This window comes from Rattus norvegicus, chromosome 19 (genome assembly GCF_021556685.1).
Source record: "Rattus norvegicus strain SHRSP/BbbUtx chromosome 19, alternate assembly SHRSP_T2T, whole genome shotgun sequence".
NCBI classification, from domain to species: Eukaryota; Metazoa; Chordata; class Mammalia; order Rodentia; family Muridae; genus Rattus; species Rattus norvegicus.
In genome coordinates, this window is record NC_141552.1 from 40,792,501 (window position 1) to 40,815,155 (window position 22,655).

The following is a 22,655-nucleotide window of genomic DNA, read 5'->3' on the forward strand; positions in this document are numbered from 1 at the left end:
TATATATATATATATATATACTAATTTTGAAGAGTTAAAAAATGGCTTAAGATTATTGAAAAAGAATTTGGGAAAGGAATTTTGACCTTGGGAAACACTGCAACCGAGGTGTGTGCGCTGCCACTCAGTGATTTCAGGAAGGCTAAAAAAAGGAACTCTGAAGTTTCCTGAGGGAACTACTTGTAACACTAATCAGCTCTTATAAATGGATGTTTAACCCAAGGCTTTTAAAACTTTTAGAATCTGGTCTCTGTCTAAGTAATGTTTTCTTTTCTTTCTTTTTTTTTTTCCTGAATGCTGGTTAACCACAACCCAAGAAATAGTGTCTTCATCCCACAGACTGAATGTGGGGCAGTTACACGAATAATAGTCAACAACTTAAGTCCTAAGCCCCAAATATTGTTCTAAGAATACACGTGTTTAGAGAGTGTCATAGTAGGCAGCTATACATATACGTATATGTATATGTATATGTGTATATGTGTATGTGTATATGTGTGTGTGTGTGTGTGTGTGTGTATTAGTGCATATGGTACATTGGTTAGAGTAACTCAATGACTTCTGCAGGGAAACAGGCCTTGGGAGGGTTAACCTCTTCCAGCCCAGACAAACCTAAGGTTGCGATGCTGATAAAAAGGAACTGTTTCCTATTCAGCTGTTTTCTCACAGTTTGACAATGACAGTTACTAATTCATTCTGGGCCGATGTTGCTAGAATTTTGGTTTCTAATTACTTGTATAGCTGATATTATTAATTATATATTTAAGGGCTATAATCCCATAATATCTGTATGTGTTTGATCCCTTAGAAGAATGCATGGTCCTTGAATGAAAATAACTGCCCAATGTGCATTGATTTTCCTTTTTTAAACAATCACTCATAATGGGTGAATCAGGATTGACTTCTGTGTCTGGATCTCTCTGCTCGTCACTCCATCCATACAAGTAGGAAGCTACGACTCAAAGAGCGATAGGAGAAGAATGTCCCAATTGCATCATTGCTCAAGCTGTAACTCAACACTGCATGAGGCTTGTGTTTGCCTTTGTACTGGCAAGAGGAAACAGTCTGTCTGGGTGTTGAGAGAAAATGAGTGTTTTTATGGAGAAGTGGTATGCAATGGATGAAGAATTATTTTTATGGTGTTTCAGTTAACTAATATCAAAATTGCACATGCACATATATTGTATATATATACATGTATTTATATATCCTGTAGATCTGTATATGTGCATTTGTGTGTGTTAGCGGCTGTCAGCAGATAGAAGGGCTACTTGAAATTGGTTTTGGATTACAGTGAATGGAAAAAAAATCAAGGTTAGCCTAGAAATCCTAACAGATATTGAAGTAAAAATTGTTAAGAACATGTTCAGAAGGAACCCCGTGTGAAGCTGACCGTTACTAATAAGAAGGTAACATGGCAGCATGTCCTAGGCACAGTCCCGTTGAATTCAGATGGCATTCCATGTTTACTCCTACTGTACCAAGAGAAAATGGTTAAAGGTAAAATGGTTAAATGGTAAAAGGGTGCTGCCGTGCCCTCCAGAGTGAAGGAGGATCTGCTGCAGAGCCGAAGGGTCACTCTTACCAATGCTCTGTTTGTGGGTGTCATGTTCTCTGTGTTTAGTAAAGTGGGAAATAAAACACACACACACACACACATACACACCCATACACACACACAAACACACACACATACACACACACATACATACCCATACACACACACAAACACACACACATACACACACAAACACACACACACATACACACACAAACACACACACATACACAGCCATACACACACACACATACACACACATACACACCCATACACACACACAAACACACACACATACACACACAAACACACACACACATACACACACAAACACACACACATACACAGCCATACACACACACACACACACACACACACACACACACACACACACACACTCGTGCCAGGAAGCAGACATTCGTCATCATTGGAGTGATTATTTTGCTGTATATCAAACAATGCTATCTCTTTCTAAAGTGTTCTCCTGGGTCAGCGAGGTGGCTTGGTGAGTAAAGGAGCAAACTACACGAGCCTGGTGACCCAAGTTCAAACCCTGGAATGCATGGAAAGGTAGAAAGAGAAACCATCCCATAGAGCTGTCCTCTGACTTTGTTTACATATGTGCCTTGGTACATGAGCCTCCCACCACACTGTGCATACACACACCATGATAATAAAAGTTAAGTGAGAAATAAAGAACCTATCCAGTGCTGAGGTCAGAATGAGCAAAGGGAGGTTATTTGAGCCATTTGATTATCGTTGTTTGTATACATTTGAGTGTTTGTATGCATGTGTTTACCCCACTAGAATTTGGGGCACAGTGTAATGATGATTTATGTACCCGAGTGCAAAATATGTGTATTTTCTCTAAGTGCCTACTTCTTCTATGTCTTCTCGAGAGGTCACAGATGTCATTAGGACGACGATAGAAATTATTTTGCCAAATGAAGAAATAGAAACTGAAAATGGTCAAGGGCGGGGCACGGGGAAGAAATGACCACAGGATTGGTGGGGGAAGGGAGCTGAACTCATTGTTGTGAACAGAAAGAGGCCCTGGGAATGTTGTTTGTGGCCAATGATATTGAGTCATGGTTCTAGATGGACAGTTCACTCTTGCGCTTCCCACTTGAACTGTACGAGACGAGATAGCTTTTGAGAACTCATGACCAAGCTTTGAGGTGATCGAGAAACTGTCCCTCTGCTGAAAACCTTCGTAGTTAAATGTATGTTTTTCTGATTTTATTTTGTGTTTATGTTGGGAAAGGATTATAATCTCTCTCTCTCTCTCTCTCTCTTTCTCTCTCTCTCTGTATTGGGAGGGGTCATTCCTTAGGCATCCATCATTTACTTTCTCTTATAGTATTTCTCATAGGCCAGGAACTCACCTTTAGGGCTGGGACGTCTGGCCAGTAAGCTGTAGACATCTGTCTGCTTCTGCCTCCCCAGCAGTGAATTCTAATCTCAGGTCAACATGCTCAGTCTTTTGAAATGTGTATTCTGCTGATTAAACTCAGGCCTGTGAAGTAAACACTCGGCCACTGAACTACCCTTTCTCCAACCAACCTGTTTCCAGCTTTCATTCTTACCTCTCCACAGCAGAATGAAGTCCATAAAATCGAAATGAAATATGACCATTGATGCACTGTCTTAGACTCTTCTGTTTGTGCTATTTCTTAATGGATAACTTAAAGAATCTGTGGACTTTTAGTAAGGAACTAGGTGTAAAACAGAAACCATAATGGAAACATGTATTCAAGAAATGGTCAAGATACTAATGTCAATGTTTTGATGAAAAGCGTCTTCCTATGAACATTTTCCCTGTGTGTGGCGCCCTGGAGGAACATGGTCCATGGTAAGACTCTTTGTGGGAGACGTGTGTGTCTTTCTTTGCAAAATAGGAGAAGGGTAATCATGAAAGGGGAGAGGGAAAGGAGAACCAGGCACATCTGTCAAGAGCTTATCTACATACAGTGAGTGTGGACAGTTCCTTTAGGACTCTGTGCCTTACTTTCTTTCCCTTGTCAAGTGATAGGTGCTCAGGGAGATCCTTGATTTCCTATCACCCCTCCCTGGGTTGGTTTTTTTCTCTAACTATGCAGAATGGGAACTGTAATGAACCTAGTTTGGCTGCTGTGGATGGTCTTTTGGTGATCAATGGAACTGAGGGTATGCATGACTTGAATGGGCAAAGCTTCTTTATCATGTCTTAAAGATCCTGCTCCTGCCATCAGGCCTCCGCTCTAATTTCTATTAAGAGATAATCAACCTAATGTTTTTATTATATCCCTTCCCACCATAGCTGTCAATTATCCTACCATATAGAAAAAAAAATTCAAACATTGGAGATTTTCCTATTCTTAGACTCTTTTGAACAAATCAGAATTTCATGCTGCTCTGTGAGAAGGCTTTTCTTGGGGAGATACAAGAAGATACACGCACACACACACACACACACACACACGCACACACACACCACTATTCACCCTTATGAAGCCCACAACCTACCAAACTAGGGATAACGTTGTCTTAATTAGGGGTTCATTGCTGTGGAGAGACACCCTGACCAAAGCAACTCCTATAAGGAACAACATTTAATTGGGGATGACTTACAGGTTCAGAGGTTTAGACCATTACCATCAAGGTAAGAACATGGCTGCATCTAGGCAGGCATGACACTAGAGGAGTTGAGAGTTCTATGCCTTAAACAGGAGAAGACTGGCTCTCATGTGGCTTGGAGGATGGTCTCAAAGCCCACTCCCACAGTGACACACTTCTCCAACAGGGCCACACTTACTTGAACGAAGGCCACACCTCCTAATAGTGCCACTCCCTGGGCCACGCATATACAAACCACCATAACCACTAAAGTCCAACTTTTAAAATTGGGTTACTTACAGAAATAGAGTGAGAGTTACTTATAAGAGCAGAAATGTCTCAAAGCCAGCTGCATCACCAAAGCCCACTTCAGCATAGGTGACCTAAAACCGGGAAACCTAGAGCACACTGCACAGCCTACAGGCAGCTCAAAAGGTTAAAGTGTGCCCTTTCCAGGTGATTCAGTGGTCTGAGCCTCTTGCAGGCAGTATGTCTGATTTCTGATCCTTCCAGACAGCTGGACTAATCTCAGAGTCCTCTGTCTTTGCACCTTGGCTTTTCTTAGAGAGACTCTCAGCAGTCTTGATTCTTTACTCTGTGTAGGAAGGACCTAGTGACTCTCCTGAGTTTCAGGGAGAAATTTTGAAGCAATTTTGAGTTACTTAATTTGTGTCTTAAAGAGCTTCCCTGGAAGATAAAAGGTTCAGGTCTGGGAGGAAACTGCTACCAACATATACCCACTTCTTCCCTGAAAGTGTAATTTTCGTGTTAAAGATTCAAAGAGTGTAGTAATGGTTAACTCTACAAGCTAGTCCTTGTTCCTCTCCCCAAGTGCCCTTCCCTACTCCATTCCCATCTTTATCTTCTGATTATCTCACCAGCTACTGTTTTGTCCTTTTCCTAGTTGTTTATTTCTCAACCTGTAGTTGAGAGCTGGGTCTCTACACCTGGTCTGTAAACCGGGGATCCCCTCCTGGTGATCTCATCCTGGCTCATTAATTTTACTGCTTTCATAGACTGATGATTCATAAATGTGTGTGTCTAGTCATGACCTTCCTTGTGAACTCCAGACTCATATTCAAAGTCTAACCATCATTTCTGATTACATGTTTAACACGTTGGATTCTCAACTTGACTCCATAATCCACCTGTCCCTATAGTCCTTCCGATGTTACTTGGAGACAATTCCATTTTTTAAGTTGTGTAGAGATACCTAATGAATAAGTCAGTGTGAGTTATTTTTAATTTGTTTTTCTCATGCCTACACTGACTTAGCTCAATGATAGCAATGACGGACTTTGCCACTCTTTGCCACTTCTTGCCCCATGGCTTATCATATCATTGTCTGTAGCTCAGACTTAAAAGATTTTAAATTAGATCTTTAAATTATGGATACATTTTTTTCTGGTGCTGTTTGTTTCCTGAATGCTGAGGTCTCTGGCCTAGAAATACAGCCACCTTCTCTTGCCTGCAATGTAGAGTGAGATGACATAAACAGGAGAATTATTGAAAATGAGAAAAGGAGGGCTGTAATAGCCAATAGTTCCTAGCAGTTCAGAACTCAGCCAGGCCTGTCCTGTTTCCTTAGTTCTCTTCGCCTTCAAAGCAGAAAGTAGGCCTCATAAAAGCTGTGATTTGTTCCCAGAGTGTCAGAACAGAGTCCAAGAATGGAGTTCTGTGAGGGAAGTTCTGAGCACATGTGAGGAGACTCCGAGGAAACAAGACATGTGACCTCTGACCTCAGTTTTTTTCAGAACACAGAATTATTCTCAGAATGTTTTTGCATTCTCTTCCCAGGTATAGCAGATAGGAATGTTTACTTCAGCTGTTGTTATTCATATGCCTCTATGGGAAAAGATATTTCTACCACCTGTGGCTTGTTCTTGTGTTTGGAAACTTTACTCCAGTGACTCTTTTTAACCCTCAGAGTATAAATTATCTGATGCTCTGAATAAAGTTGACTATTGCATGGGACTTTTCTTTTTTTTTTTTTTTTATTAACTTGAGTATTTCTTATATACATTTCGAGTGTTATTCCCTTTCCCGGTTTCCGGGGAAACATCCCCCTCCCCCCTCCCCTGCCTTATGGGTGTTCCCCTCCCAACCCTCCCCCCATTGCCGCCCTCCCTCCCACAGTCTAGTTCACTGGGGGTTCAGTCTTAGCAGGACCCAGGGCTTCCCCTTCCACTGGTGCTCTTACTAGGATATTCATTGCTACCTATGAGGTCAGAGTCCAGGGTCAGTCCATGTATAGTCTTTAGGTAGTGGCTTAGTCCCTGAAGCTCTGGTTGCTTGGCACTGTTGTACTTTTGGGGTCTCGAGCCCCTTCAAGCTCTTCCAGTTCTTTCTCTGATTCCTTCAATGGGGGTCCTATTCTCAGTTCAGTGGTTTGCTGCTGGCATTCGCCTCTGTATTTGCTGTATTCTGGCTGTGTCTCTCAGGAGCGATCTACATCCGGCTCCTCTCAGTCTGCACTTCTTTGCTTCATCCATCTTGTCTAATTGGGTGGCTGTATATGTATGGGCCACGTGTGGGGCAGGTTCTGATTGGGTGTTCCTTCAGTCTCTGTTTTAATCTTTGCCTCTCCCTTCCCTGCCAAGGGTATTCTTTTTCCTCATTTAAAGAAGGAGTGAAGCATTCACATTTTGATCATCCGTCTTGAGTTTCGTTTGTTCTAGGCATCTAGGGTAATTCAAGCATTTGGGCTAATAGCCACTTATCAATGAGTGCATACCATGTATGTCTTTCTGTGATTGGGTAACCTCACTCAGGATGATATTTTCCAGTTCCAACCATTTGCCTACGAATTTCATAAACTCGTTGTTTTTGATAGCTGAGTAATATTCCATTGTGTAGATGTACCACATTTTCTGTATCCATTCCTCTGTTGAAGGGCATCTGGGTACTTTCCATTTTCTGGCTATTATAAATAAGGCTGCGATGAACATAGTGGAGCACGTGTCTCTTTTATATGTTCAGGCATCTTTTGGGTATATGCCCAAGAGAGGTAAAGCTGGGTCCTCAGGCAGTTCAATGTCCAATTTTCTGAGGAACCTCCAGACTGATTTCCAGAATGGTTTTACCAGTCTGCAATCCCACCAACAATGGAGGAGTGTTCCTCTTTCTCCACATCCTCGCCAGCATCTGCTGTCACCTGAGTTTTTGATCTTAGCCATTCTCACTGGTGTGAGGTGAAATCTCAGGGTTGTTTTGATTTGCATTTCCCTTATGACTAAAGATGTTGAACATTTCTTTAGGTGTTTCTCAGCCATTCGGCATTCCTCAGCTGAGAATTCTTTGTTTAGCTCTGAACCCCATTTTTTAATAGGGTTATTTGTTTCCCTGCGGTCTAACTTCTTGAGTTTTTTGTATATTTTGGATATAAGGCCTCTATCTGTTGTAGGATTGGTAAAGATCTTTTCCCAATCTGTTGGTTGCCGTTTTGTCCTAACCACAGTGTCCTTTGCCTTACAGAAGCTTTGCAGTTTTATGAGATCCCATTTGTCGATTCTTGATCTTAGAGCGTAAGCCATTGGTGTTTTGTTCAGGAAATTTTTTCCAGTGTGCATGGGACTTTTCTTTGACTCATTTTCAGGTTCTGCTCGCCAAGGGTAACACCACCAGCTTGAGTGGTGACCATCAAGGATAGGTTTCTTGGCCTTTATCTTTACCGTTTAAGATATTTGGCTCCTTTTTGGACCCTTCCTCTTTTTTCCATAGGAACACATTTTCAGTTAGGTTGTCTACTTCCTGCTGATGGAGCTAGAGACATTCTTTTAGTAGTTATTCTGGTTTTGTTTTCTTGTTTTTTTTTTTTATTTTGAAGTTTAAATATCTTTTAAATGGTGGGGTTTCCTCTGAGTTTTATTGAGATTCATTCAATTAAGAGAAAATATACAACCCTCAAGACTGGTTCCTCTTTGTCTATGAATCTGAATCTGTAGAGGAACCCACATGGCGCTGTGGAACCTTTAGACGACCTGGCAGATCTGCAAGACGTGACCTTAAAACTTCCTCAGGTTTTAATGAGAGATTCAGATACGCAAGTCATATAATCTGTAACCCGAGAGTATGTTCTATCTACCCCAGCTTTGATCTTTGGTCAAGACCATGTGTTCCTTTGAAAATGTGTTGATGCCTAGATGAGCAAGGAGGACAATCAGTTTTATTTCTAACTAGATAAGTATCTTGTTCTGGAGATAATGTGCCGTACTGCCTTGGAATTTGCTATATAGATAGTCTGGTCTTGATTTGCAATAGACTCCAGTGCTGCCTTTATACGTATGGCCCATTACAGCCAGCATGAAATTCTCTTATTTTTTCTGGTTCTATACTTAATCTTAGCACCTAAATGCAGCCAATTGTCACTTTCAAAAGTCCATTTTATTCCTTCAATAATATCCATCAATAATATCCATCAATAATATCCATCGATGCCAGTACTCTCTCAGCAGGTGTGTGTTCATTATGGCTCAAGCCATTGGTGGACACAGGATCATGGCGCTTCATAATCTGTTTCTTATCCTATTGCTTGAGTGACTTAGTTGCCCTTCAGAAGGCTTTTCCTCTGGCTGGGTGTAACTTCCTTATAGCTTGGGGATTTGAGGGTATCAGGGTTGTCAGATACTTTTGTTTGTTTCCATTGGAAAAAAACCATACAATATATTTTTATCCTGGTTTCTCCGCACCTGACTCCTTCCACATCCATCCCATCTTCCTTTCCAACTAACTCCATGCCCACTATTTCTTTCCTTACAAATAAAACAGACAGGCAAACAAACAAAAACACCATAAGTAAAAACACAAGAAACACACACACACACACACACACACACACACACACACACACGACTCATAAAAACACAACATCAGAAACCATAATATACAAACTAAAGACAACTAGGACAAAAAAATGCCCAAAGAAAGCAATATGAAAGAAAGAAACTACAAAAATACCACTGAGTTCATTTTGTTTGCCATCTACTGTTTGACATGAGGCTGCCTGTTAAGTGTGGCATATAAATATACCTACCAATGTTTTCTTTGTTAGTGGGAATCAATGGCAAATATCTTCTGGGTTAATGCTTGGAGCCCATGTCCACTTTACATAACCTTGAACTCCTGTAAAACAGGAAGTAGAACCTGCCAACACTTAAGGATGGACCATTCAATTCAGACTACCACACTTACATCCTTCTGGGAAATAGAACTTATAAGGCCATCCTCTACTCAAGATCCAAGGACATAGACATCATTTCTTGACAAGTGGACTGGCATAGATATTCACAGGCTGAAAGCCACTGTTTTATGTTAGCTATTTCTGGAAATTATATTTCACAAAGGGTGGTATTGTAAAGAAACTTGCGTCGTATTATTATTCGTTTTAGAATCTTCCTCTGTTTCTCTGAGTAAAAACCAAGTTCAGTTACAATGACTGGTATGCTTAGTGTCTCATTTATTTCCTTTTTTTCTTGGTTCACTGATTTACTAACACAGACAGCATTTCTGTTTATCAAACACCATTCTATGTTCCTGTTCTAGAACCTTTGAACTTGCTGTTATTTTATTTTTGCCTAGAATTCTCTGAGCCATGTGCACTCTCCTTTGCCTCCTCCTTTTTGGCTTGGACTTGAGCACCTCATTTGCATTGAAGCTTTTTGTTGTCACCAGTCTTCAAGTTACATGTCCAAAAATAGCCCCTACCTCATACCTTCTCTACATCTCTGTTGTTGTCTAATATAACCAAATTTATAATATTTCATCTGAAACTCATAGGGGCAAATATGATTAGAAATACAGGACTGATTTCTAGGTTTTGAAAAGTTCAACAATATCTGATGTTGCAAATGGCAACAATAAAATGTATCCTGATACCAATTCAAAAATGGACTAAATGTAGTTTATAGAGACATATATCTCTTCAATTCATGTTTGATTAATTGATACAGTACAGAGAAATTTTCAGTTTTCAAAGCTTTTCTTATGTTTGTCAAAAGGAACTCTGGACTTTTATAAGTTTGATTTAATGACTTGTGAACAATTCTCTTCTGTGTTTACAATGTAAACTATATTGGAACACGTATTTTTCATCGACACAGCTCTGTCATTTGTTGGTTCTGGCATTTGGTAGTTTCTATTTGAAACTTAATTCATGAATGAATGAATGATTTAATACTACTAAGGAATGTGAACAGGTTAAAAAAATAGTGAAGGTTAAATGAGCAGGTTAAAAAAACAGTCCTCAATAGGCAAAGACAAGAAGATGTTGAGTTTAAGGCCAGACTGGGCTACATTTTAAGTCCTTGTTTTAAAAAACCATTCAACAACCATCCTCCCAACCAAACATTCAACCAGCCAAACTAATAATGTAAAACTAGTGGGAGAAAGAAAGAAGAGTGTTGACATTGACATCTTAGTTATCCATTCAGTTGCCAGGTCAGTAATGTTGAGTTCCTAGAATATATGGGCTGTATTTTCAACACTTGACAAGTTTTAAGTCAGTAGGAGGCATGAGACTAGAGTATTGGGTATTAATCCTGGCAGATAGGAAAATTAAAGGTGCCAGGGACAGATCTTGGTTGTACATAAAACAAGAAAAGGAGATACTAATTTTGGAATCTCAAGACTGTAATAACAGTGGACTACATAGTTGAAAGTATTAGTCATTTGGAGTACTGGCCTATAGATCAGATGACTAAGCACATAACCTGTAAGTTAGCAAGTAAAATGTTATCAGTTGTGGTCAGTTATGAGACTGTAATCCAGGAGGCAGGTAACATAACAGTGGATTGTCACAGAACTGGTTACCCTGGGAGAAGCAATGCTCAGGGAAGAGTTCAGGAAAGCCTTGGTCTGTTCCAAGGTCTTCAAGAAAGAAGGTGAAACATCATATATTTTTGCTTGCATGTCAAACTTGCTCTGCCTGCTGTCTTCTGAAACACTTTTCTGTGTACCTTATGCCCATTTTCACATGTGTGTCTTTGAAAAGTCAGTTTCCATAAGAAGGTTTCTATGCAAAATCAAACTTTATCCCAGTCTCCTGTCTTGCTCCTAGAAATTTGCCTCCGTTCTACCTTTGTGAACACACCAAACAATTTCAGCACTTGGTAGGTGGAGGAAATAAGATGCTGAGTTTAAGGTCAGTCAACCTGGGCTACCTTGGTAAGACCTTGTCTCCACAAGCCAGCCAGCCAGATAGCCAGCCAACTAACCAACCAACCAACCAACCAACCAACCAACCAACCAACCAACCGATCAACCAACTGGACACATGCATCACAAATATAAAAATAACTGGGGAAAGAAAGAAGAGCAATTTCAAGGATAATGGACTTATTATTGTACATTAAATTGTATATTATTTATTAGTTGAACTGTTTGGTTCAGAACAGTATATATGGTAAAAAGCTCTAGTAATACCCAGTTTAATGGAAACATATTCATGAAGCTTCTCCCGCATGGAAAATACTCAGAGGTGCAGTAATGTCAGAGAGCTGACACTGGGGAAACAGTGAATCCTTGTACGCCTGCCACCTTGCCTACAAGATGATGGAGCTTTACAAATGTTATTTGTGTTACCTCTAAGCTACCCCTTGTTGCTGAGTGTTAAGAAAACCAAGTGTCTGAGAAAACAAGTTTAGCTAGTTTTGATCAGTATGGATTATTCCTGGTCAGCTCACACAGCTTTTGAGAATTCTTCTCAGTGAACTCCTTATTTTTAAGAGCAAGATGTGAACTGAAATCTCCTAGGACCCAGGATGCAGACAGAATACTTGGATTCATTATTATAAATGTGAATGTTTTAGAATACAAAATACATAATAGAACCAACCCAGGGCTGTTTAAAATTTTATGCCACTTTTTACTATAGAATGGGTAATTTTACAATTACAAAGAAAATACTTTCATAAATGAAAGGAAATTGAAATATGCCAAGCCCTAATCTCCAAATTCATTCAAACAGGCCTCTTTTTGTTTTCTTAATGCTCCTTGCCAAGTATTTTAGATACAATTCAACAGAAGAGGATAAGGGAAGTTTACAAAACTAGGTATACTGTTGACATGCAATTTATCCAGTGCCCCTTCTCACAAGAATACAAAAGATCAAATATATATAATCTTAGAGTTGTAATGTCACAGTGTGAGTCTGATGATCATTTATTAATCTATATTTTATAGTTTTAGATGTTAACTCTTGTAAAGCAATGCCCTAGTGCTTGTGAAGAAACATGGGATAGTATTTTTGCTGAAGTCTTGTTTGACCTGCCGTGAATGTTCTTATCTTACTAACCTTGGCCTTTCTCACTGTTATTTACCAAAAGTTCTTCCAAGCCATGGATTTTAGTTCTGGAAGACTGGTACCAGGGCAGTTCTGCTGAAGAATAGCGGCTGTTTACTGGTCACTCTCTTTGTACATGCTTCTCTGCCAAGAAGTGATCATGAGAGTCTCCAGAGATGTATTATCTAATGGTGCGGTTAGCAGCTGTCTATTTAGAGTTGAGTATCTTGGGTGTAGAATGACTGACTTTAAGCACATTATGTTCTTTCACAGGCAGACATCAGGACATGCCGCTCTCGTTGAGAATATACTGTTTCATCCAGCATCACCTTCTCCTGTGTGTCTGGTCTTTATTCCTGACACATATAAGATCCATTGGTCTTTAGACTACCTAGGCGATAGTTCTATAAACCTCCAAACTGGGTTGTTTATCTTTCATTCTTAAGTCTATTTGGTAAATATTTCTATATATTTCTTTCTCTGTGGAGTGCTAAAAACTTCAACTTAATCAACTCTCCAAACTCATGAGACTAATTTCAGATTTATTAACTGAATATATGTTGAATAATGGTGCCTGATTACTGATAACTTAACTTGAATGGCCTGCTCAGGGCTGTCAGTTAGAAAGCGGTAGAAATGGGGTTTGAACTCGGGTCTCAGTTTAGATTCTGCATTTTTCATATGAAGACTATTATTTGCTAGTAGTTCTTGCTGGTAACAATCAGTAGCAAGTATAAAAATGCACATAAAAGATATAAAATTCCATACTTTATAAATGAAAGCATCTAAAACAACAAATTACTAAAACTTACTAGAGAGTTCAGCATGTTTACCAGAGATATGTAAAATTATGACAGTTTTCAAAAGTAAATTATCATTAGCTAGCATAATACATTAGTAAAACAGATCATACTACCTACCCAAGCAGGGACACAACAATTTGTTTTGACAAATTTTGGTTTATTTGGGGATTGAATAGATGGCTCAGAGCCAGAAAAGGTTTAAGTACATTTTTAGTAATAAAAAAAAAATCTGAGGTCTAGCTCCAAAGGGGGTAAGGATGAATGTGACCCACAATTAGAGAACCGTATGCATTGAAAAAGTATAATAGATATTGAATTTACTACAGAAATGTGAAAGAAATATCTTGGGACATGATGAGGATAGAACATTGGTTTTGCCTTAAAGGAAGTGCCAAAGACAATTAATTATCTGAGTCTGTTTAGACAGGATACTTATGGTGTGCCAGATAGTGCTGTTAGCACAAGTGTCAAGGAGGAAGTGGGATAAGAGCTATCAAGGGTTAGAACGAGGAGAATTACTCTGGAGCAGTAGTGGGTTCTGATCCTTAAGCTCACTGTCTGCAAACAGTAAGTTGGACCCACAGCTGTGCAGTAGCATTTTGAATCATAGTAGTGATGCTGTAGACCAGTAAATTCTAAGATGTAAAACAGGAACTCAAAACTACTAACAAGTACACCTTTATATATAATCAGTCCACATGGAGTTGCAAGACTAACCGTCATAATTAGATCAAGTTAGAACAAGTTGTTTTCATCTTGGAACTGAAGCTAATATGGGCAACTGGCAGAGTGCTCACCTCTTCTTGGTAGCCCAGTATACTTCCAGTGGATAACTAATATGTGTTGGGGAGGGGGTGTTGCATGTAGCTTTTCCTCCCTTGTCTGAGCTCTGGGAATGAGCAACACTACCAGCCCTCACCCACTTCCCTAGAATCCAGGGGTAAAAGATACACACAGAGGTCACTCATTTTCAACTTGCCTTTTGGCACAATTGCTGAGCACTATCTCTCCCACCTGGAAAAGCGTGCCCTTATTAATATTATTATCTCTGAACCTCCCACCTCCCCTAAACTTTAGTGGCTCAGATACATCTAGTTCCTGCCAAACACCCCTGACCACTTGCCTATAGGCATGGCCATAGACCACTGCTCCTTCTGAGACCTCACATGGACGCTTAGCTTTTCTTTCTCCAAAGCATGGAGAATTCTCTTCCTCTCTTGTATCTGTCTCTTTTGCTCCAGGAACCCAGAAGTCCTGTCTGTTCCTTCCCCCTAGCAATTAGTCCATGGCTTCTTTACTGATAGATCAAGAACCAATTGGGGAACAGGACCTTAGCATCAGACTTGCCCCTATGGGGGTGGGGTTCCAAAATACATTGTGGAACCCAAACTTCATCTCGCTGTGTAAATCTAGAGAGTCCATTTAATTTCTGTGTGTTTTCTTTTCTGAAAAATTAAGATGATTAGACTAAATTCTGGGGCTGCTAAATCTGATCATCTGAAGAAAAGGACTTGGCAATATATGCTGTGTTAGTCAACTGTGACCTAAGATATGGTACTTCAACACTGAATTAGTGTCACTTCCAATATAATTTCTGCATTTCAAAGACCAGTTGTTCAAGGTCATGAAGCTATTTGAAGACAGAACTAAAATATGCATTCATGTTTTTTGGCTTCCCATTCCTTTCATAATTCTAATAAAGTTGACGAGGATCCAGATTTTATCAAAATTATTCATCTTCAGTGTGATACAAGATACTGTTGTTTTAGTAATTTAACAGGAACACAGTAACATGCATGAAAGTAGAATGATAGAAGATGGCGAGTCCTCTACTATTGTTCAGACAACATCCCACAGACAGAGATTCTGCCTCTGTAGAAACAAATTCTTGTCAGCAAATGTTAGGGGTGTACTGAATGCTTCTCCCCTAGAAGGCTATGGCCTATGCTTACATGGAGATGATTTATGTTATGTTTTATGTGGGATATGTATTCTATAAGACTGTAATATACTTTTTATTGTTGGTGTTACTATGACAAACAGTGCAGGCGGAAAAGTAGGAATAATTTACTTTGATTCACAGTTTAGGTTAAAGTCCATGATTGGATGGCTGCAGTGTCACTCAGCCTATTGTGAGGTAGCGCATGATAGAAACAACTCAGACAGCAAGGGTTTAAATCAGGGTGCTAGGGGGCAGATAGCACAATATAAGGGGAAGGGAGCAAATCATCTTTCCAGGGCATTCCCTTAATCACCCTCTTCTAACTAGGACTCAGCCCTACCACCTCTGCACAACCTTTTCAAATACTGATACTAATAGAATAATTCATTTCTGAAGCCAGGACCTCCATGATTCAAGTACTTCCCCCAAACTCTGCCTCCAAACACCATTTGCACAGGGGACCACACCTAGATCATGTGAGTCTTTTGGGATACTTTAAGTTCTAATTTATAGCAAAGCCTTTTACGGTGTCTTTGTTCTCAACATGTGTGTTTTAAAGAATCCCCTTTTCAGTAATTTACTCGGGTAGCCTGGCAACCTTCCATATGTAGAGAGAGATTGTCCTGATGCAAGAAGCAAGTTAATCAATGTCTATCTGCCAGATTCTTTAGTTCCTCCCTCAACAAGTCGAATCTTAAGAGCTTAATCTCATGAGGAATGGCCCGGGATTTGCTGATGTCTAGGAAACCTGCTTTCTTGATACTGCATCTGAAGAGGATGAGAGAAGTGATATAAATCAGAGAGGAAAAAAATAAAGATTAACAAGGTAAAAGTGACCTTCCTTAGTAGTGGCTCAATCGATACTACTTTACCAGAGTAAGAATTGGCCTTCTGATAACTACTTGAACGAGTAGTAGTTGATGAGATCAATGGAAAAATGATATAAATTAAGTCCCTTGTGTTGGGGGCCAGGGCTCTACTGGCTCTCCCTGACAGAATTACACATAACCCCTATAGAAGAAAAAAACAAGGAGAACAGAGAGTGGGCATACTATCTGCTGACCAGGGTAAGGAGAGGAAAAGCAGTAGTCACATTCATTGCCCAGAAGCTCTGAAGTCTATTGTGCCAACTGGCAAATAAACTTGGTTAATAGCAATGTCCTGACTCTTAGCATTTCAGCGAGCTGCTGGCTTGGTGCTGGAAGCTTTGCTCCCTTCTCAGGAATGGTCTATCCAGCAATGCTGTAGACAAATGATGCCTGGGATCACTCCAGGAATCTGTTGCTACTCTGTTGATTGAGATAGACAGTGTAAATCATTCTCTAGGTTGCACAAAAGGCCAAGTTTTCAAGCTAAGTGTTGTCTGAGGTCTCGTAAGCAAGAATAATTAAAGCAAAGAAGAATGGCAGTCACTGCCAGTGAGATTGTCTGTTGACAGAGTAGACCCCAAGGGATTTTGTGGTCACCAGTATTCAACAACATAATGACTTTGTCCTGGATTGCTTTGTTCTATGGTGCTGTCCCTCAGGACTGTGGCAGTCATGCAGGAGGCAATAGAAATCTTTGAATCTGGTCATTTGCCAGAAAGAGATGAGCTGTGCCAGTAGGCTGCCGTTTCTTCTGACGGGATGTTATCAGCAGGTGATAGCAGGTACAGTCATTACAGCTGTCATGCAATACTTCCAGGGACAAACAGATGGGGTGTGTCTTCTGTGGCAGTTCTGAGTGATCCCGCTATGATTGGAATCAGCGTGACTGCTATAAATCAGAGCACGCACTTTATTAGTTAAATATCTCTAGCGGCAGTTCTGGAAAATTCTTCCGTGGTGATTTGCTGATTTCTATAATGAAGAAGACATTTTTATATGGATCTTTTTATATAAATGCCACAAGGAATCAAAAGCACAGCCTTTATTATACATGCACACCTGAGGACCTTTTTGTGTGTATTACATTTCTCTGGACTGGAGGGAGGTAGCTTATCTTTAACAGCCAATCCCCAAAGTTCAGGAAATAGCTTTCCATATCTATTTCCACAATTTAAAAGTGGTATACATGCACAATACTTTATCATGTAAAGATAGCATGGAGAAGGAATGAAGAAGCACAGAAGTGACTTCTACTATTAAAGTCAAGCCTTGCTAGACTATTTGGTGCTGTAACCTACAGATAAACAAGCTATGGATTGGCCTATGGGATGGAAGGAAAATATATATTCCTGAGGAGCAAAGACTACAGAGCTTCTTTCCTGCCCCCATTTCTTTCCACCAACTTAGCCAGATTCCTCTAACATTCTTCTCTACTCTCTTTCTCCCACCTATGCAGTCCCTGTGTTATTTGAAACTTATCTCGAAACTTTCCACCTTTTAAAACCTCACCCTTCTGTTCTGCTGTGAGGCTTTGCCCATCTCCTCAAGATCTTTGACAGCATTTTTTGAGTATTTTAAAACCCTATCAAGAGGTGTGTCATCTCAAGTAGACCATTGTCATTTCAGGTACAGATGTCCTGGCTCCCATTCTTAGATCTGACAAACAGTTACGTCACAGTCCACCAATCACCAGTAGCAGTAAACGAGTCAAATATAAACATAAACTTATAATGTAAATACAACGGTAGTTTTGAATCTCCTCTGTGTGTCATGGCCTGTTTTATGCAGCTCACACGCGTGAGCCACTGAATTGCACAATCATCTCGTGAGGTAGGTGTTACCACTTTCGCAATTCCAAGAGTGAAAATGTCTTGAGTTAGCTCACACACACTGTGGTATTGCTAGGTGGTAGCTAAGTCATATTTCAAAATTGCATGTGCTTCAGCTTTGCAGCATTGGCTCCAGAGAGGAAGTGGATTTCTGGTTTTGTTCTTTTTTACTTCATTTACTCTCAGATGGTCACGTAGGGTTTGTGGCTACCGTGCGGAGCTTGACGGCAGAGCTCTGAATATTTTCAAGATGCGGACCACATAGAAAATACATTCGAAGAAAGTATTCGCCCTTCACAGTTTGTAGAGTTTTTTTTTTCCTAACACAAGCAAAACAAAGGTATTGACTTGGTTACAGCGTTAAGAGTGGTGGTAATTCAGTTAAATATATTTCTCATCTCCTTTGAATGAGATGTGTTAGGATTTCAGAGTGCTAAATGACATAGCCACGGTCTTACCGAGCACCACCTAGCCTAAGAACCTTTATACAAGATAATATAGATCTATTTCAAATTGTTTGATTAATTAACGAAAGTAACTAAACCTCCCCTAATACTTTGAACATTCACTATTATTTTCTCACCTTTAATGCTCGAATCCGTAGATGCATTTTTTTTGGGGGGGTTCTTTTTTTCGGAGCTGGGGACCGAACCCAGGGCCTTGCGCTTCCTAGGTAAGCGCTCTACCACTGAGCTAAATCCCCAGCCCCCCCCCCCCCCGTAGATGCATTTAAATTGCAGTTTTAAACTTCAAACGCTACAAGGTGTTTTCTAGGCCTTTTGGTGGGGGTGTTGTCTATTTTCCCCCTATTTTTAATTTTTACTACTTTCTCTACTTTGTATGTAGGGACCGCTGTCTTACGCCCGAGTCTCCCTAATCAAAGCCAGGCCTGTAGATCAGTAGGGGAAACACTACTCAGTCCATGTAGTGTGTCTAGCTCCCTTCTGATTCTAACTGCCTCAAGCTGGAGACTGAGGAGAGAGTAGGCTAAGAGGCTGAATTTCTCCTGGACCAGCTAAGGAGGATTGAAGACTTCTGGATGCAGGGAGGATCGTGGTTAGGGATGCTTCTCCTGGAGAGGTGTGGGTTCTCCTTAACAGTGCTTCTGCACTGGCCTATGGTGGGTGGTGGGCTGAACTTCTTATTTTCAATTCCCTTTCTTGGTCTTGTGGCTCATCAGGTCCGACTGTGTTGGGTTCCTTGTGGTTGTTAGATTTTTGTCAGCTTGCTAGAAGCCAGTATCATCTGGGAAGAGGGAACCCCTGTTAAGAAAATGTCCCACCAGAGTCCCCATAGCAGCATCTTCTTTACTAAGGATCGATGTGCCACTGTTGGTGGTGCCAGCCCTGGGCAGCTTGTCTGGGTGGTATAAAAAGGCAGCTGAGGTGGAGAACAGGCCAGTTAACAGTTTTCCTCCATGGCCTCTGTTTTGTTCCTGCCCTAACTTCCCTTCACAGTGTACTGTAAACTGAGGGCTGAATTAAACCCTTTCCAATCCTAGTTGCTTTTGCCTCTGGTCTGTATCCCAGCAACGGAAACCACAGTAGGACATCAGTGAGGACACACAAGGTTTTGTTGAGAAGCATTGGAAGCAAAGCCTTCATTCTTCCTGTTATTTTATTCCGTTCTACGGGTATAGTTAAGGGCACATCAATGTTCCTGGCCTGTGGGGACGTGCTATAATGTGTATGAGTCAGCTGTGGCTATTCTAACAGAATTCTCGAGTCTGACTGGTTTAAATGGGAAGAATTTGTCTCTTACAATTCTGGAGGCTGGGGATTTTAGGACTAAGAATCCAGCTGAATTGTGTTCCGGTGAGAGATGATTTTCCTGCTACAGCGATGGCTATTATCTTGCCGCGTTCTTACATGGTAGGAGAAAAAGGGAAGAAGGGGAGAGGGTGTCTGGGGAAGAGAAGGACAGGGAGAAGCTAGCTACTCGGGAGAGCACTAATCCTCTGGGAGGGACGCCCTCGAATGGGGCCTCCAGTCTTTGACTTTCCCTCTCCTCCTGGCACCCACTCTTCCTCATGTGGACTAGAGAGGAATTCTGGGAGTGGGCTGCTGATGCTAACTGAGTAGCAGAGCTCTCCTCGCTATCAATTAGTCTTGGAGCTAAACTCAAAGCCTCTTAGAAAATCTCGCTTGGGAATTTTAGGCAACACAATGTTTCTGTTGCTTTTATTTTATTCAAAACTTCTAATATCCCAGAAATGATACAAAGAATTTATCCAAGGTAACATTAAAGCTAGAACTATGCCACCATTCCCATCGTTCATCCTTCTGTGATGTGCGTGAGATGTTTCTTATTTATTTTAAAATATAGAAAATATTATTTTACTCTTTGGAAAAGCAAAATGTGTGTATTTTTGAAAAGAAAAATAAGAGGTGGGCTATTTTAAGCTTCCCTAACAGTGTAACCAAACTTCTTAAAAGCAGACATACTTTGTAAATTATCATACACGTGCTCATGCACACGCACGCACACGCACCCACCCCCCATACACACACACTCTAAGTACCTGGGCGCAAAGTCTTAGAAGAAATGTATGCAATTAACTTTCATCATCTTGCTTAGATTTTGTAATTGTATATAAAGCCCACACTTATCTTTGACATTTCTATTGGCTTTGAATTATTATTAGAGCTACAATCAACATGGGTATCAATTATATTATATAATTATATATGGGGAACTGAAGACTTTAGGAATTATTTTGTGTGTGTTTCTCTAAAATTTTTAATTATAGAATTTTTCTTCCTTTGTGAGAACCCATTATAATTTTCTTTGTTATTGGATATTTTATTCATTTACATTTCAAATGTTTTCTCCTTTCCTGGTTTCCCCTCCAGAAACTCCCTATCCTATCCTCCCTCCCCCTGCTTCTATGAGGGTGCTTTCCCACCCACCTACTCACTCCTGCCTCCCTACACTGGGACATCGAGCCTTCACAGGACCTCTCCTCCCATTGATGTCCAACAAGGTCACCCTCTGCTACAATGCGGATGAAGCCATGGGTCACCCCATGTGTACTCTTCGATTGGTGGATTAGTCTCTGGAGGGGTCTGGTTGGTCAATATTGTTGTTCTTCCTATGGGGTTGCAAACCCTTCAATTCCTTCAGTTGTTTCTCTAACTCCTCCATTGGGAACCTTGTGTGCAGTCTAGTGGTTGGCTGTGAGTGCCCACCTCTGTATTTGTCAGGCTCGACAGAGCCTCTCAGGAGACAGCTATATCAGGCTCCTGTCAGCATGTACTTCTTGGCATCCACAACAGTGTCTGGGTCTGGTGTCTGTATATAGAATGGATCCCCAGGTGGGGCAGTCTTTGGATGGCCTTTCCTTTAGTCTCTGCTCCATACTTTGTCTCCATATTTCCTCACATGAGTATTTTGTTCCCCCTTCTAAGTAGGACTGAGACACTCACACTTTGGTCTTTCCTCTTGACCTTCATATGATCTGTAAGTTGTATCATGGGTATTTTGAGCTTTTTCCTAATGTCCACTTATGGGTAAGTGCACACCATGTGTGTTCTTTTGTGACTGGGTTACCTCACTCAGGATGATATTTTCTAGTTCCATCCATTTACCTATGAATTTCATGAAGTCACTGTTTTTAATAGCTGAATAGTACTCCATTATGTAAATGTATTACATTTTCTATATCCGTTCCTCTGTTGAAGGACATCTGGGTTGTTTCCAGCTTCTAGTTATTATAAATAAGGCTGCTATGAACATAGTGGAGCACGTGTCCTCATTATACGTTAGAACATCTTTTGGGTATATGCCCAGGAGTGGAGTTGAGTCCTTGGGTATTACTATGTCCAATTTTCTGAGGAACCACCGGACTGATTTCCAGAGTGTTTGTATCAGTATTTTATATAAACAATTCAGATCTAGTTTTTTAAAATTTCTCCTCACAAGTCTTTAACAGAATGAACAGGTCCATACTGAACCATAACTTTGAGGAAAAGAGTCAGTATGAATTTTATCTCTTTAAGTCTTGCCTTTTGCTCCTACAGAATCCACTTTGACATATGGCCCTCTGGCTCTTCAAAGCAGTGTTTGTTCATGGTCCATGCTGGCGAGGTCCTTAAGAACACAGAAGTCCATGTCAGCAGATAACCAGCCTACCGGAGGCCAAGTAAGCAAACTTTAAGAATCGTATCATACAATAATGTAATAATAATGTAATGAAATGTGACAAACAGTGAATAGGCCATGACAAGCAAGGTGCCATTCTTTACACTCAAGATTTAAGAAAATGAGGATGTTGGCTGAGAAGGAAATGCCAGACTTTACAAGCATTTGAGAGGACAGAGAGTATGCCATGTAACAGAGGTGGCTGCTTTCTTTTACCCAGAGTCAGATCAGAAATATTTTAGGCCATTTGATTTATAGGTTCTCTGTCCTGACTAGTTGTCTCTTATCACATGGGTGGGTAGGAACCTTGGTCATCGATGGCCATGACTGTCCCCAGCAGAACTTTAGTCCCAAACCAGGTGGTTCCAGCATCCATGTTGAATCAATCTTGTCCATCCCTTTCTGCTCTGCTATTAGGTAATCTGAAGGAGTAGGATACTTGGTGCTTCACATGAAAGTAATTCCGAGATCCCTTTTTCCAGTGTGTACATTAGTGCAAACGGATTAGAAAATGGCCCAGGTCTGATTGTTCGATGAACAATTGCAACATTTGCAAACTCTTTGCAAACACTATCTGGACACATTCAGTGTGGCGAGCTAAGGAAAAGAAAATCAAAAAACAAAACAAATTCCCAGAAATC

The 22,655-nt window shown here is 40.5% G+C and overlaps 1 protein-coding gene across 48 annotated transcripts in view; it reads left to right on the forward strand.

Moving 5' to 3' along the window:
* Il15 (interleukin 15) overlaps positions 1-22,655 on the forward strand; it is a 66,545-nt gene that overhangs the window by 2,358 nt on the left and 41,532 nt on the right. For 36 of the 48 annotated variants that reach the window (XR_015643287.1, XM_087593901.1, XM_087593907.1 and 33 more), the window contains 1 exon segment: positions 21,894-22,015. The exons of the other annotated variants lie outside the window; for them this stretch is intronic. Coding sequence is in view for 10 of the 36 variants with exons in the window: in XM_087593899.1 (XP_087450025.1) it covers positions 21,894-22,015 (122 nt within the window). In the remaining 26 variants the exon portion in view is untranslated. 48 annotated transcript variants of the gene reach the window in all.